Consider the following 14125-nt stretch of genomic DNA (forward strand, 5'->3'; position numbering starts at 1 on the left):
AGAGAAGGGGAGGAGAGATAAGAGAAGGGGAGGAGAGACAGACACGTGGGTCCGTTCACAAAGGGTAAAATAGGTTATTCACAACAAGTGCTCATGTTTTTGGAGCTGGAGCACTGTCACCAACCAAACACGTGCAGCAGCTCCATGTTTTTTTGGAGTTGTTGGAGTGGAGCTAGGAAAGTGTGGAGCTGGTGGAGTGGAGTTGGTTTTTCTTAAGTGAAGTGCTCCCAAACAGGCCCTAAGTCGGGAATTAATGTGCCTTACCACAATACGAAATATTATACCCTCAGTTAAATAAATTATTTGCAATCTAGCACACGCGTGAAAACTCATGATGATCAAAGAACGTGAAAACTCATGATGATCAAAGAACGTGAAAAAAATATACATCTGCGTTGGCTGCATTTCGTTGTGTGCTAAAGCAGGCACAGATGACACCATAGGCGACAAGTCAAGAACGTTATACTTCTCCTGACTTCCTACCGCCATTGCAGCCGCTACATGTGGGGAAGCTTCTCTTGTGGTGGAGTGCAGATTGCTATCATCGTGACCTTCCGGTTGATACAGCTGCGATGCTCATGTCCAAATCATTTAACAAGTCTTCAGGGAAGAAAGGTTCCAAGCAAATTAGGTAAACAAAAGAAAAATATTGAACCTTAGGTAGATGAGAGGGACAGCGCCGGACGCTGATTGCGCGACCTTGAACGAGACAACTACGTCAGCAGATGAGGTTACGGCGTCGGAAAATGGTGGCAGCATCGGCGGCACGTAAGCGGTGGACGATGCAGGATCCAGCGATGGTGGACGACCGCACGGGGTGAGCGAGAAGGGCTTCCGCCAATGTGGCGACTCGTGGGCTTAGACGCGCGATGCAATTTCTAAGCGAGCGAGCGCATGTGCGAGCGAGCGCCTGTACGAGCCTGTGCTGCGAGCCGGCGCGAGAGAGCGCCTGTGCGAATCTGTGCTGCGAGCCGGGGCAGCTGTGCGAGCGCGAGCGAGAGCTTGTGCGTCGGATCACCGAGAAAGCCACACGGCACCCGATAGGAGGGGGTCTCACCGAGAAACTACCTGGACGGTCCCCACCCAATGTATTTCCACTTTCATACGGATAGCCTGAGCAGAGTGACATACATGCCACGATTTTTCTCGTACTGCGCGTGTAACTGTTATATACATTATCTCTGAACCTGTACAATCGATGCAAATGGCCGGCATCTTCCCTCATCTCCAGTTGACTCCTGTCCAGACCTGAACGTACAGGGGAGACGATTCTACGAGAAACCGTACATTGCTGTCAAGGTTTTCTATCGAACAACTCAGATCCGTGGTAATGTATGCTTAAATATTAGATTTGAAATGCTTGCAAAACTATTCTTCAGCTCATCAAACATTTCAAAACTGTTGCATTTGCTATCAAGGTTTCAAAAATTAGATGTACAAATTGTGGTATAATCTGTTCTAGTACAAACTGTGGTGTAATCTGATAGACTATCTTGGCGTGCAGTCATATTTATATATAAACTCCACGAGGATATTTAACTACCTTTCTTATGTCACTTCTTGAGAATCCACGATTAGAAGGAACCCTACATATTTATCACGGGATAGAGAATTTAACAACATATTTACAATTTTTCTGACGTGGCAAGCCACGTCCTCGTGCTAGTGTGGATCGGCTGCATGAAAGGACCACACTGTCACTACATCTGGTATTACCATTCCCAGTACGTTGCTCGATCCTTCCTCTATCTCTACGACCGGTGGGACCAACTTATCTTCTACCTTCGGAGTCTCCTCTACCGAGGAGCCCAGCACGCTCCTGCCGGGCAGGCTCTCGCCGGTCTCGCCGCTCTCGCACTCCCGAAGCACTTGACCCGAACTGCGCGATCCAATCACCGGAGTAGACGACGCCACTGATCATCATCTTGGCCAGAACCGGGTTTGCCTTGAGGGCCTCCTCGTATGTCGACCAGTTGTGCTGAGGCATGTACCGAAGGATCTCAAACATCGTCAACCCCTGCCCAGAATCCAATCAGTACGACCCCAAAACAAGGAGGCTTGATAACACCAAATCTGAATCTAATCGAGAATTAAAGCTAGAAGAAGGGAATCAAAATGGAGAGACTTACATGCCAGTAGTCCTGGTCGATGGTGAGGAGCTTGGTGAGCGACTGAGCGCGTAGGTGCTGGCCCGAGCACGACGATCGTGTTGATGGCCCGATCAAGCGCCCTGTTCCCGTCCGCGCCGCCGGACGCCCCTGAGCCCGCCCCGCCCCCGCCCACGTTGCCTTGGAAGGCGAACCTATCGATGTCGAGCTAGCTCCCACCCAGCTTCTCGCTCGAGCCTCCCCGGACTCGTATGAGCAGGCGGCGATCTGGGAGTAGCGGAACGCGAGCAAGCAGAGCCAGCGACGTGAGGGGCCGGGATGGAGGGCAGCGGCGACAGATATCGCAGGGGGCGGACGCGCGGGGGCCAACGCTCTCCTTCGCCCGCCCTTGTTCACCTTCGCCCTTTGCTCATCCATGGTTGACTGGAGGTGGAAGAAGGGTGGGTCCCACCAGTCATACAATTGAGAGGGAGAAACAGAGAAAACGCACAAGCACTTGGAGGAAGAGATGCAGGGGCAGCAGTGTCATTTCACGTGGCCGATGCCAGCAGCATGAGGAGGTGGCTTTCCACATCAGAAAAATGGTACTTAATTCTTTTTCCTGTGGCAAATCTGTAGTTTCCATCCTAATAATGAAAGTAACTTTTCTTAGGACGAGAACTAATTAAATATTTCAGGGTGGCAAGCAGCGACGATATTGTCAGCGTTGCGTATACAAAGTTTTCACGCTCAAATCTGAATATCCAGCTAGTCGACTTCATATACTGTATCAGCAACGTCGCCTTGAAGTAGCCTTGCACATATAGAATGGCCACCTTTCGATACTGATGAATATTCATTGATTTATAAATTATAAGTGATGAAAATAAAATTGAGAGAGTGGCTATCTCATGCCTGCCAAAGTTCAGAGGACTGCACTGAAACAAAGGATGGATATAAGTTTCAAAATAAAAGGCATGGATACCGATGGATGAGCCGCGAGCTGAAGGAGGAGAGGACGTGTTTGTGCCTAGAGGAGGAGAATCTGAGAGATGAGAAGAGCGTGTACACGTCTGAGCTAGTCATCTTGGCCTGCTAGCCGGCCGCCGCTTTCCTCGCCGCGAGCTCGATCAATCGCCGTCATCCGATTGGTCACTGTATGGAACACGAAGGACGATCGAGCACTCCTCTGTTTCTCGACGCCCGCAGCACTTGTGCACCGGCCTTGCTGGCGCTCGGTCTCCGCCGTGACTAGTCATCCCTTCCGCCGGGCGGCGCCGGCGAGCGCCGGAACGGAGCAGACAGTGTGCCAGGTACGGGCCTAAGCGAGGTGATGGGCTCAGGAAACTGGGCCTTAACTTGGCGGCGAGCGCCGGATGGAGCAGTCAGCGGCGGGCTATGGGCCTCAGCGAGGTAATGAGTTCAAGGAACTGGACCTTCATTGGCGCGGTCCAAACCAGCGCTCCTGGTTTAGCCCGCCAGGTCCGACCCCAGCCGCGGAGACGCCATCCTACGGCTCAAAATCCCTAAAGCCCGGACGCGGACCTCGGTCGGGGACGCCGGCGTACGCGGCGGCGGCACGGCGACGGCGCCCGCGCCGCCGTGGCGTCCTCCTCTCCTCCACGCAGTGCTCGCCGACACCCTTGCCCCCAGCATTCTTTCCCGTATCTGCGTTTCTTCAGGCGCTTCGTCGTGGGCTCGTGGCAGGGACCATGGGCGGTGGCGTGGTGCTGCGCCTGCGCGGCCTGCTGGGTCGCCGGCCGGTTCTTAGTTTGCCAGTGCGCGCTGACAAGTGACGCCGTGGCGTGGCGAGGCGCCTACAACGCCGCCCTCATCTCCTTCCTCACCGGCTTATGCGGCCATGGCGGCGCCTCCGCCTACTCGCTCGATCGAACTCTCGGGCCACCTGCTGTCGCCGGCGTCGGCAACGACATCGAGCACTGCCAGTCCATGGGCGTCCTCGTGCAGTCGTGCTCCTCTCCATTGGACGGGCCAACCACCGGCGGCAAGGGCGGGGCCAACTACTCCCTCCCTTCCCCGCATTTTGCCACGGAGCTCGCCGACTGCCTCTAGGACGCGTACCTCGGCGGGCGGCGGCGTACCCGGGCACCTCCGTGACGCTTCCTGGAAAGCCGGAGCTATATAACGACGCGACCAAGGAACAAAGTAGAGGAGGTGTACCGTACCAATGGCGAAATTAAAACCTTGGCAACAAATGCAATAGTTTTGGAATGTTTGCTGAGCTCAAGCATAGTTTTGGAAACATTTTAAATCGTATGCTGACACATAAGTACCACGAACCTGAGTAGTCCGAGAGAAAACCTTGACAGCACGTACGGTTCTGATATAATTGTGTCTCTGTCTCCCCTGTTCATCAGGACATCCGGTAGCATGTCAAGGTTTTCTGTTGTAAATGAAACGTATCCATTTTTATCGAAATAATGTGTCGGTTTCATGATAATTAGGCCCTTTAGATCCTTATTTAGCCGGATAAATTTAATCATTTTGGATCCAGTACCTAGCTAAACTTTAGGTTAGCTGGTTGAACCCGCTAAACCAACAAAAGATCAAAATACCCCTCAGTCATCGACTCCACCTGCTGGCCTGTCCCTGACGCGTAGGTCCATCGAAGGGTAGTACTGTAACAACTGGCACTTAGCTAGTGGATTCAATCACACCTGCTGAACTTCAGCCAGCTAAAAATAAGTTTCTAAACTTTAGCCGGGAGTGCTAGTGGGAATGATAATATGTGATGATGATGCTCTGTTTTAGTTGATTATATATACTCTTTGGATACGACGGTGAAACTCCGGTCTCGCCGTTGGGCTGTATATTGGCCTCCGATCATGTGAGTCAGTCACGGCGACATCCTCTGATGTAAAAATATAACGGTAAACAAGTATTTAGGTTCAGGATTCAGATTTGGTGAAGACTCAAGGAAGACGGCAGCTGCTAGTAGCACATCGATAATTCTACAGGTGCAGATCACTAGGAAGACCGGCGCGCTGCGCCGCGCCCGTAAAGGATGACGCCCTGATCCGCTCACCGATCGAGAGTGCCCGGTACCTTCGATCGCTAGCTAGTCCTGCTGCTCCGCCTGTAAAATCCTGCGTTGTTGATAAAGATTGATCCGGGTGTTCGGTGGGCCAGGGCAAATCAATAGTATGCTGAATCCAGACGAGGAACATGCGTCGTAGTGGTGGAGCAGAGCCAGGGGTCGTCCAGGCGTGCATCCACGATTGTGCACCACCCCGACCCTTCTTCTTGTGATTTCTAATTCAGATCGGACTGGTGCTTCGGCTCGGACGGGTATTTGGATACTAGGTGTGAGGATTAAATATGTTTTAATTATAAAATTAATTGTAGAATTCTTAAGCTAATTCGCGAGACGAATCTATTAAGCCTAATTAATTTATCATTAGCAAATGGTTATTGTAGCACCACATTGTTAAATCATAGACTAATTAGATTTAATAGATTCGTCTCGCGAATTAGACTCCATCTGTGCAATTAGTTTTGTAATTAGCCTATATTTAATACTTCTAATTAGTATAACGGGCAGTAAACTTTCGCCCACGTCAGATCAGACGGCTCCTGGTCCTCCCACCGCCACCTTCCGTCGGCCGTCCGGTCAGGAGATTCGTCGCTCCTCGCGCGGACGCGCCTCCAGTCCTCTACTTTCCCACCGCTTCTGCTGCCCCACGAGCGATCGATCGAATCGCTGCCGGCTGCCGCCATCGAGACATCCACACTCCCCATCCGACGGCCGGCCAGCATCTCACGACCCCTTCGTCCCCGGCCCCGCTGTTTCTTCAAACCCACGCAACCACGGATGCCAGTCCACCGCAGCAAAGGTGGCAACTGGGACTGGGAACCGGCACGGCACCAACCCAGCAGCACAGGCAGAGCAGAGCACGATCGCCCGACCCCCCGGCCCGAAGGTCTCCCACCCACCCACCCGGCGGCATGACGGCGACATCCAGGGCCCCGCGCCGCCCCCGCATCCGCCCCCGCGGCCCGCCGCCGGCGCCGCCGACCCCGATCCGCACGGCGCGCGGCGCGCGCTCCGCCGCCGCCGACGAGCGCGTCCTCGCCGAGTTCCTCGAGGCCTCCCTCCGCGTGCCCGACCTCGCCCTGCCCCCGCGCGCGCCGCGGAAGCGCTTCTTCAGCTTCCCGCCCGCGCCCCCTCCGCCGCGCGAGGTCCCGTCGCAGGCCCTCGCTTCGGGCGACGCGGACGCGGCGCTGCGGGCGGCGAGCGCTGCAGCGGAGTCCGGGGCGTTCGCCGTGGCCGGCGCGATCGACGCCAGCGAGGTGCGGGAGGCCGTCGAGGCGTCGAGGGCGGTGTTCGCGGCGCCGGACGAGGTGAAGCGCGAGCAGCTGGCCAGATGGTTCCGGAGGAAGGACGATGAGCCGACCGCCGGCGGGGAGGAGTTCTGCTGGTTCCGGCCGGTGAGCCCCGACGAGGACCGCGCGCTGGGCGCCGCCTTGCCCGGCTCGACGTACCGGGTGTTCAGGTACGTGCCTGCTGCCAATTTATACCGCCTTGTAGCATGGTTTGTCCCTTTCCTCGTTGCCTTGGCAGCGACCCGGGTGTTCAGGTTATCAGGTAGATGCAGAGAGTTTCAGAATCCAAAATTCAGTCAGAAATAGCTCACTTGAAATTGAAACCAAATGCGATCGTCTCCACAAAGATTTCATGGAAGATCTAGATACATAAGTTTACGTTCAATATCTTAGTAGTATCACATGACTTATCAGAGGAGAGCAGATTGGAGTGAGATCAGAGCAAGATTGAGCAAGCAGTGACTGTTTTGGATGATTGACCTGATCGCGGCTAAACTGCTGAGACGTTTTCGTTTCTTGGTTACTTGCACGATCAGCATTTGATTGCCGTGATTCGTGTTAGATATCAGCTGAGAGCCAATCTGGTGAGCACTGTTTTACTGCAAAATCGCCAATCAGGTAGACGAAAATGTTTTGAGTGTAACAACTCCAAAGGCCCAACCAGTGTGCAAGGCCCATATAGACATATACGACAAATTGTAGCACAACGGCCCATACGGTATGCACCACAAATGAGACACCACTCTCACACGAGCTTTTGCACTTTTTGCTAGGGACAGGATGGACACTGTTGCATCGAGAATGGAGAACGTTGCAAAAAATGCCATCAAGGTTCTATCTGATAATGTCAAGAACCCTAAAGACTCTGCTCTGTTCACAGAAGCGCCGTCAATCCTTCGCCTGACATTGCATAACAGCTGCAAGTCGAAAACAAGTTGGGATGAGTTTGGCAGCACTGATCCTCCAAACTCACACGCTTTGAACATCCACCTCTCCGAACGAGATCGACAGATTTGTCTCCGGAACCAGGGCGGCTCGACCATTTTCACTTCGCCTGCAGGCTCTATGCTTGTCACAATCGGCAAGCAGGTTCAGGTATCATGCTATATCCATCACTCCTTCCTGTCTATTCTGAAAACTGCCAAGATGATCAAATTAACGCAAAGATGACTTAACCTTCTTTGCATTCTGTGAAATGTGGTCAATGCTTTCTCTGTAACTCATCAGTCCGGCCATTGTATGCGCGCGCCTGCCGGATGTTCTGTTCCAAGTCTGAAATACTGACAGTGTTTGCTCTGAATACAGGAATGGTCCAATGGGCAGTTCAGGACCGCTGTTGGCGAGGTACTGTATGAGATGACCGATGAACCAGGCCCCTTCATCTCCCTGGAACTCGTGTACTCTCCAGACGACCTGCATCTTTCTGAGGTTGGCCGGCAGGCCAGGTGCATTGACCGTCCGAAGGCCATCTCTTTTAGGGACCAGATACTGGTTGTTCTGATCCTGCTGTTTCTGTTCTACGTCTTCTGGCGCTGAGTGCATCCGGCGTCCCTTAGCAAATGCCCGAGATAGCTAAGTTTTACAGAACAGCTTTCTTGGCCCTAACTGCCTGCCCTTCTCCATGGGTTGATTGTGGAGATTGGGGAAACACTGCATGGACTGCGGTGATCACAGGTGGTTTCAGTGTTTTGTTTGATTCGTCTTCCTTTTCTTCTTTTTTTTTCCTTGAAGAACCTTAAAAAATGCCAGGGAGTTCCTGAGGTTCACTATAGAAAAAAGAGTTGGTCTGGTTTATAAGGAAAACTGGATCCGTTCCTTTTCCTCGAGGAATGAAACATACACAATAAAATCTAGCAAATACTGCTTTTAGATCATCCCATTTGAGGGAAATGTTAGGGGATTGGTTGTTTTTCTGTTTGAGGATGTTGCCCTTGCGATTGAGGTTGTACATGCTGCTTTTGAATTTTGATACATTTGGAGCAGAGTTTGGCTTCCCTTCGGTACTGAATTATGGATGCAATAGTATAGGGGTTTGCTCTTGTGGGCTGCGGCCTGGATCTGGGGAGGTGTTGCCTTGTAAATTTGTAATGTTAAAGCCATTAGCTGTGTTGGGTTGTATAGCTGAAAAGATGCTTGTGATTATTTTTCAGTGAATAAAGAAATCTTGTATTCACACTAAATTTTGCTGTCTCTTGCATTTCCCTGCCCTCGTAGTCTCGTACTATAGGGAAGGGAAGTGTTGCCTTGTAATTATATGTGCATGTTGACCTGAAAGAAAAGCTTTGCAATTGTTTTCTGATGAATATAGAAATCTTGTATTTACTTTATTTTTGCTACACCTATTGCTTGCCCATGTCTTCGTACTATCGTCATCTGAAATGACCATGCTAGATCTGTACTCTGCTCTAGATTTATTCTGCTATAGTTCCCCCATGCTGTCGGTCCAGCAAGTGACAATTTCCCCTACTGCTGACCAAGCGGTGCAAATAGCACCGACACTGTTATTACCGTGAACTTGGTGATAACCTGTTAGGCATCTCACGCAGTCAAACGCACACTCCCTGCCTTGTCACGTCCTTGTGACAGTACGGCGTGCCGCTACCACCCTTCGATTTGCACTCTCCCGGTAGCAACAAAACGGCACGTCCGACTGACTAATCACCCGGAAAGACGGTACTGGTGCTGCCGCAAGGATACAAACACCGAAACGGGGTGCCACGGCCGGAGGCCTCGTGACGGAACGGGGGTCCAGATGAATTGAACGCCCACCCGCAGGTCTCCCTCCAGCTGCAGACAAATGCTGGCAGCCTCCCTCCAGTAGCCCAGTCCCTCTCGCACAGGCGCACGGCACAGCCACGAGCCGCGACACGAGCGTGCGAAAACGGGCAGGTCCCTGTCTCGCCTCAAAAGCATCCGTGCACACCGGCCGCGGGTGCCGATCCTGCAGCCGGGTCGCCGAGAGCCGCGGCTGCCCCTGTGAGGCTGCAGTGCTCGGCGCTGCATGCCCGGGCGGGTTCTTTCTCCCGCTGGACCAGACGGTGCGCGCGCGGCGGGCGAGGGGTGGGCGGGTGGCGGTGGCAGCGTTTCCGCTGTGCGCCTCGCGAGCCCTTTCCGGCGCGCACCTGAAGCTGAAAGGGGGACGCGCGACCAACCCGTCCTCGGCCTCGTATCCGTGTCCGGTGACGCGCGGGTCTGGGGCCGGCCCGATCTCTTGAACGATCTGCAAGGGGCCAAGGAGAGTAGCTTCCACCCTGATGGCTGATGCCAATCTCTCAACCGCCACCCGTCCTGCCATCCTGTTTGTTGTGTGATGTTGCCTCGTGCTAATCATTGCAATCATTGGCGCCATCTTTTCTTCTTCAAACCATTTTGTTTCTTTGCCTGCTCACATTCTTCCATCCTCTGTTTTTTTTTCCTTTTGTCACGTCCTTGTTAGCCCTCAACTGTTCTCTTAACACGGTGTCGAAGCAAAGAGCAGAGCACAGTAGTGCATACGTTGTTCAGTTCACACCATCCCATCCCCATCCATCAAGATAAATTCACAAGTTCTTTTACACCGATGTGGCCAGGCCGTGTGGTGACTGATGACTGCCGAGTGCCTAGTAAAGCCCACTGCCTCTGTCAATATGGTATCCAGTGCGACCTCTGCCCTCCTGGTCAGAGTCAGACTGATGCAGATCGAGAGCAGCACCATGCAGCCATCCTCCTGTGGCGTTCACTGGAACTTTTGTGGTGGTGAGGCAGTTAAAAAAAAACAAGCTACTCCTACTCCTCTTCCTGCACAATTGAATTGCTTCTGTGGAGGCAGTAGTTACACTACAGTCACAGTTGGATTCTTGAGGTATGAACAAGTCACCTGGACAGGACTGATCTTTGAGCCGTCTATTCACCCTTTCATCTGCAGTAAAGGTTAGCTTGCAGTAATCGCCTGATCCAAGTTTGCCTCGCCGCTAGCTCCTGCCCTTCCCTGCTCCCGGATGTGATGTCTCGAAGTTAAGGCACCTCGCCGACTAATCGCTGAGCGGCGCTGCTCGATTACAGGCCTCCGAAGAAAACCGTAGTAAATGTATTTTGTATAGCTGCAGGGCCTTTTGTCAGGCTTGCATCTACTGCTGTAGTACAATGTATCCATCTATGCCTGCATGTTTTGCATGCTTGGAAGCTGCTCCTCTGCAGCTCCTTGATCACTGTGGTAGTGCTTGACATTAGCCGGCAATGACATGTCCGAATCTCGAGCCTGTGAGAACTTTTTTTTTAATATGCACAAGAGCTGCGTATCTTTATATTAAGAAAGAAGAGAATAGTTTAAATTATAACGCGGGTCTCCTAGGTACACGCACACGGTTCGGTTTTCTTAGGTATTATATTTCGAAAACAAACAACCGAAGGGCTGTGGCCTTAACATATTATTGATGTTGAGCTCACTGATGCTGGCCAACCTATGATGGAGAGTTGCTTAGCACCTGCACAAGACCAAAGCAGCGCCTCCTCCAAAATGCTTTGCACCAGCTGTGCCGGTTGCTTGGATGTGCCTCTGGCGAACACCCGATCATTCCGTTCCTTCCTGCTTGGATGTGCCTCTGGCGAACACCCGATCATTCCGTTCCTTCCTGCTTGGATGTGCCTCTGGTGAACACCCGATCATTCCGTTCCTTCCATAATTTTCAAGAGGTTAGCATAAAGGTGGTGGAGTCCAAGCCTTTCCTCAGTCGATCATTCGTTGCCTCTCGTTTGTGGATCCACCGGTCCATGATTCCCATACCATCGTCAGGTGCATGGTGTTATAAATGTAGGAGTGCATCGACGTTATGCTAGACATGCTGGGAGTAAGGACGGTGAGTGAAAAGATGATCAGCAGTCTCAGGTTCCTGATTGCAAAGAGCCTGTGAGAAGTGCAAAGTGTTGCTTCCATCGGTAGCCATGCATAAGCTTATTAGAACCATCCACAAAATCGTTGCGAGAAACCAGCAAATCCATGAACAGTTGACAGTCCTTTGTGTAACAGGTGGTCACACGGCGAGAGTGTCTACAGTGGCGGAGTGTAAATCCGGGGACAGGCTGCGGTGTGGCCATCACTTCTGGCCCCAGCGGAAACTTCTTCCAAACAGTAACAGCCATGGGTTTCTTAGGCAAACGATAGCTGAAGGATCGGCACGGGAAGCTTCTCCACTGCACCAACCTCCTGGTGTTGGTGGACACTGAAGCACCTAGGTATCATCCAGGTTCTTTCGCACCTTTGGTAAAGTGATAAATGACAACCGTTTACTTGTGACTAACCAACCCGTGTGTTTTGAAGCGAATCTATATTAGTTATCATGTCATAAGTTTATTGGAACGTGGCCCTTCAATTTGAATTGGAAAGCGGCATGGAGCTAGACTAAGGACCTTTCTAGTACTAAATGTCACAAGGAGATGAAGGACACTTAGTGCAGCATAGGTTTTTCTAGCGTATTATTAAGAGGGGCTTCAATGATAGTAGCTTGACCATACAAGGCTAGCCATGAAAATAATACATACTCAATACTCTCTAACACTTGATAGCTCAAACAACACATGGAAGAAATCAAGAAGCAAAGAAATCGAAGAAAAACTCAAAGGAGATTGAATTGGATGAGCTGAAAGTTGAAGGAAACCGTCGGATGTTCCGACGTCCCATTTTCTAGGACCGTCGAAGCAATGTTCTCAGGCTAGAAATCTGGATTGAGGCATCAGTTGTTTTGATGCAACCATCGGATGGATTTTTTTCTTAGCACTAGATGTTCCGATGCTATATCAAGAAGACCATCGGAGCAAGCATATTTACTTTCCCAACTTCCAAAGAGTTTTGGGCAAAAACCCTTCAGCACCGGATGTTCCGACGCCTACTAAGTGACCATCGGATGAATGCGTCGGAGCAAGCATATTTTCTTTGATTCCTTTCAGAGAGGTTTTGGCCATAATGTCTTCAGCAACGGATGATTCGACGCCCAGCTCAAGATCGTCGGATGAAGCATCGGATCAACTTTTCACTGTTACTTTTCCAATGTGGAAGACCGGATGTTCCGACACCCCGGGGAGGATGATGGTGTGCTTTTCTGTGCACACTTTTTCCAACAGCTAGCTGCTGTTGCCTAGCCTAGTTATACCTCTCCCCCGGGTCATTTGAGCTGCTCTTGACACCTTGAAAACTTCAAGCAGCCCATGAGCAATTGAGAGTGTGCTAGAGCCAAAGTATGATTAGTGAATTGCTAAATCTCAAGATTAAGGACTTCTCTTAGTGTTGTAGGGTAGCAAGTGTTCCTTACTTAGCTGAGTGCTGGTCAAGTGAAGCATCAAAGCTTGTTACTCTTGGTGGTTGATGTCACATAGACGGTCTTGGTGATCCGAAGGTTCTTGGTGAGCTCTTGAGATTGTGGGAACCCCAAGAAGAAAATCTTGTACACGGTTTGGAGCTCGCCGTTCTGGAGATGGAGAAGGAGCATTCTTAGTGAAGCACTCGTCTTAGTGGCTTGGGGGAGCAAAACCCTTAGTGGGTGCTCCAACGTGGATTAGGGGGAGTGTCAACTTCTCAATATCACAGGAAAAAATCCGGTTATCTCGTGTCCTCAATCTTTACATTTCAGCACTCTTTTGAGCATTTACTATCATGTTAGTATGCTCTCCTTGCTAGCTAGGTTCTTTGTTGTTAGTGTGCTTAGTTTCTAGGCTTGAACCTTGTAGATTAGGCAATACTAGAAATCTAGGTTAATGTTTGCTTTTTTTTCTAAAAATTTAAAAAAGTCCCAATTCATTTCCTCCTTGGCCACCGATCCTTACAGACACATATCTTGACTCGAGTACCACTGTACTGAAGACATGGATGCAAGTTGGGTACGCCGTACCGTGCATTGCGTGTGGTTTCAGGTGGTTCAGAACTTCAGATAGGACTACGATCGGTTGTTGAACACTGTTCGCGGGTATCGGTGAACCGAAGACCTTATTCCGGAACACAGAAAATAAATGTTCCTGCTAGTTGTCGGAAATCGGAAGGAGTGAGGCTTTTGGTTGAAGCCATGTAAACTTTCTACTGAATTCAGCTGGATCGTTCAGTCAGTTCTCGCAACTTTTACGCCAGTTATAGGTTCATCTGATTTGCAAAGAAAACATTGGGTCACTTGGACATGAGAACAGTCTCTCCGTCGCATCAGGCGCACGCTACGGATTCAACGGCTGTTCTCATTTCTCATAGTTCCATGACGTGAACCGGCAGTGGTTGTTTCCAATCATGCCGTATTGTTTGTTATGCATGCCTTGCAGATGGGGCCATGCACTGCACGCTGGGACAAGGCGTAGTACTGCCACAGCATCAACCATTTAAGGGGTATCCCATGTTCGTGTGGATGGAGGAAGAAGACGACCTCAGATGATCCATCTGATGATCTTCTTTGTCCTTGGGTCCCGGAAATGTGGGTGCCACTATCCACGCCAACGAGCTCAAATTTATTTCAACTAACTGAATCGCGTACCTAATTGCGCTGCTAGATTTGAAAATATTACTGTGACTAATTTGTATGACAGAAAAAAACATTTTTATCCTAATTTAAGACCGTCATTGTTTCATTAACTCTTTGTGTGGCCCATGGAGAAATCCAACATTAAAACTGTCAGTGTTTGATTAACCCAAACAGGAATTCCGTACAGATACGAATCGTACTTTGTTTCAGTAAAAGAAAGGT

At 50.8% G+C, this 14125-nt stretch overlaps 2 protein-coding genes across 3 annotated transcripts; one reads left to right on the plus strand and one right to left on the minus strand.

The window, feature by feature from the left end:
• Window positions 1-1574: 1574 nt before the first annotated feature.
• LOC111257428 lies at window positions 1575-2556 on the minus strand. The gene is made up of 2 exons (XM_022827188.1): window positions 2130-2556; window positions 1575-2017 (listed from the first exon to the last, which is right to left on the minus strand). Exons 1-2 carry the CDS (start codon window positions 2523-2525, stop codon window positions 1772-1774), a joined length of 642 nt encoding a protein of 213 aa, XP_022682923.1. The 5' UTR covers window positions 2526-2556; the 3' UTR covers window positions 1575-1771.
• A 3437-nt stretch (window positions 2557-5993) lies between these two features.
• Window positions 5994-8611, plus strand: LOC101773393. 2 transcript variants are annotated; one of them, XM_022826452.1, is made up of 3 exons: window positions 5994-6601; window positions 7211-7526; window positions 7737-8611. In XM_022826452.1, exons 1-3 carry the CDS (start codon window positions 6054-6056, stop codon window positions 7965-7967), a joined length of 1095 nt encoding a protein of 364 aa, XP_022682187.1. In that variant the 5' UTR covers window positions 5994-6053; the 3' UTR covers window positions 7968-8611. The 2 variants fall into 2 exon arrangements, with proteins under 2 accessions (XP_022682187.1, XP_012701593.1); XM_012846139.2 differs by having other exon boundaries at window positions 5996-6601; window positions 7205-7526.
• The last annotated feature ends 5514 nt before the right edge of the window (window positions 8612-14125 follow it).

The sequence above is a fragment of the Setaria italica genome, chromosome V, assembly GCF_000263155.2.
Source record: "Setaria italica strain Yugu1 chromosome V, Setaria_italica_v2.0, whole genome shotgun sequence".
Taxonomy (NCBI): domain Eukaryota; kingdom Viridiplantae; phylum Streptophyta; class Magnoliopsida; order Poales; family Poaceae; genus Setaria; species Setaria italica.

Bases quoted from the DNA above. Each gene is read 5' to 3' on its own strand.
- LOC101773393 (XM_012846139.2), top strand. From the start codon at position 6,054: ATGACGGCGACATCCAGGGCCCCGCGCCGCCCCCGCATCCGCCCCCGC. The intron at 6,602-7,204 runs GTACGTGCCTGC...ACTTTTTGCTAG, and splicing joins TCGACGTACCGGGTGTTCAG to GGACAGGATGGACACTGTTG. The intron at 7,527-7,736 runs GTATCATGCTAT...CTCTGAATACAG, and splicing joins CAATCGGCAAGCAGGTTCAG to GAATGGTCCAATGGGCAGTT.
- LOC111257428 (XM_022827188.1), bottom strand. From the start codon at position 2,525: ATGGATGAGCAAAGGGCGAAGGTGAACAAGGGCGGGCGAAGGAGAGCG. The intron at 2,018-2,129 runs GTAAGTCTCTCC...GATTCTGGGCAG, and splicing joins TCGACCAGGACTACTGGCAT to GGGTTGACGATGTTTGAGAT.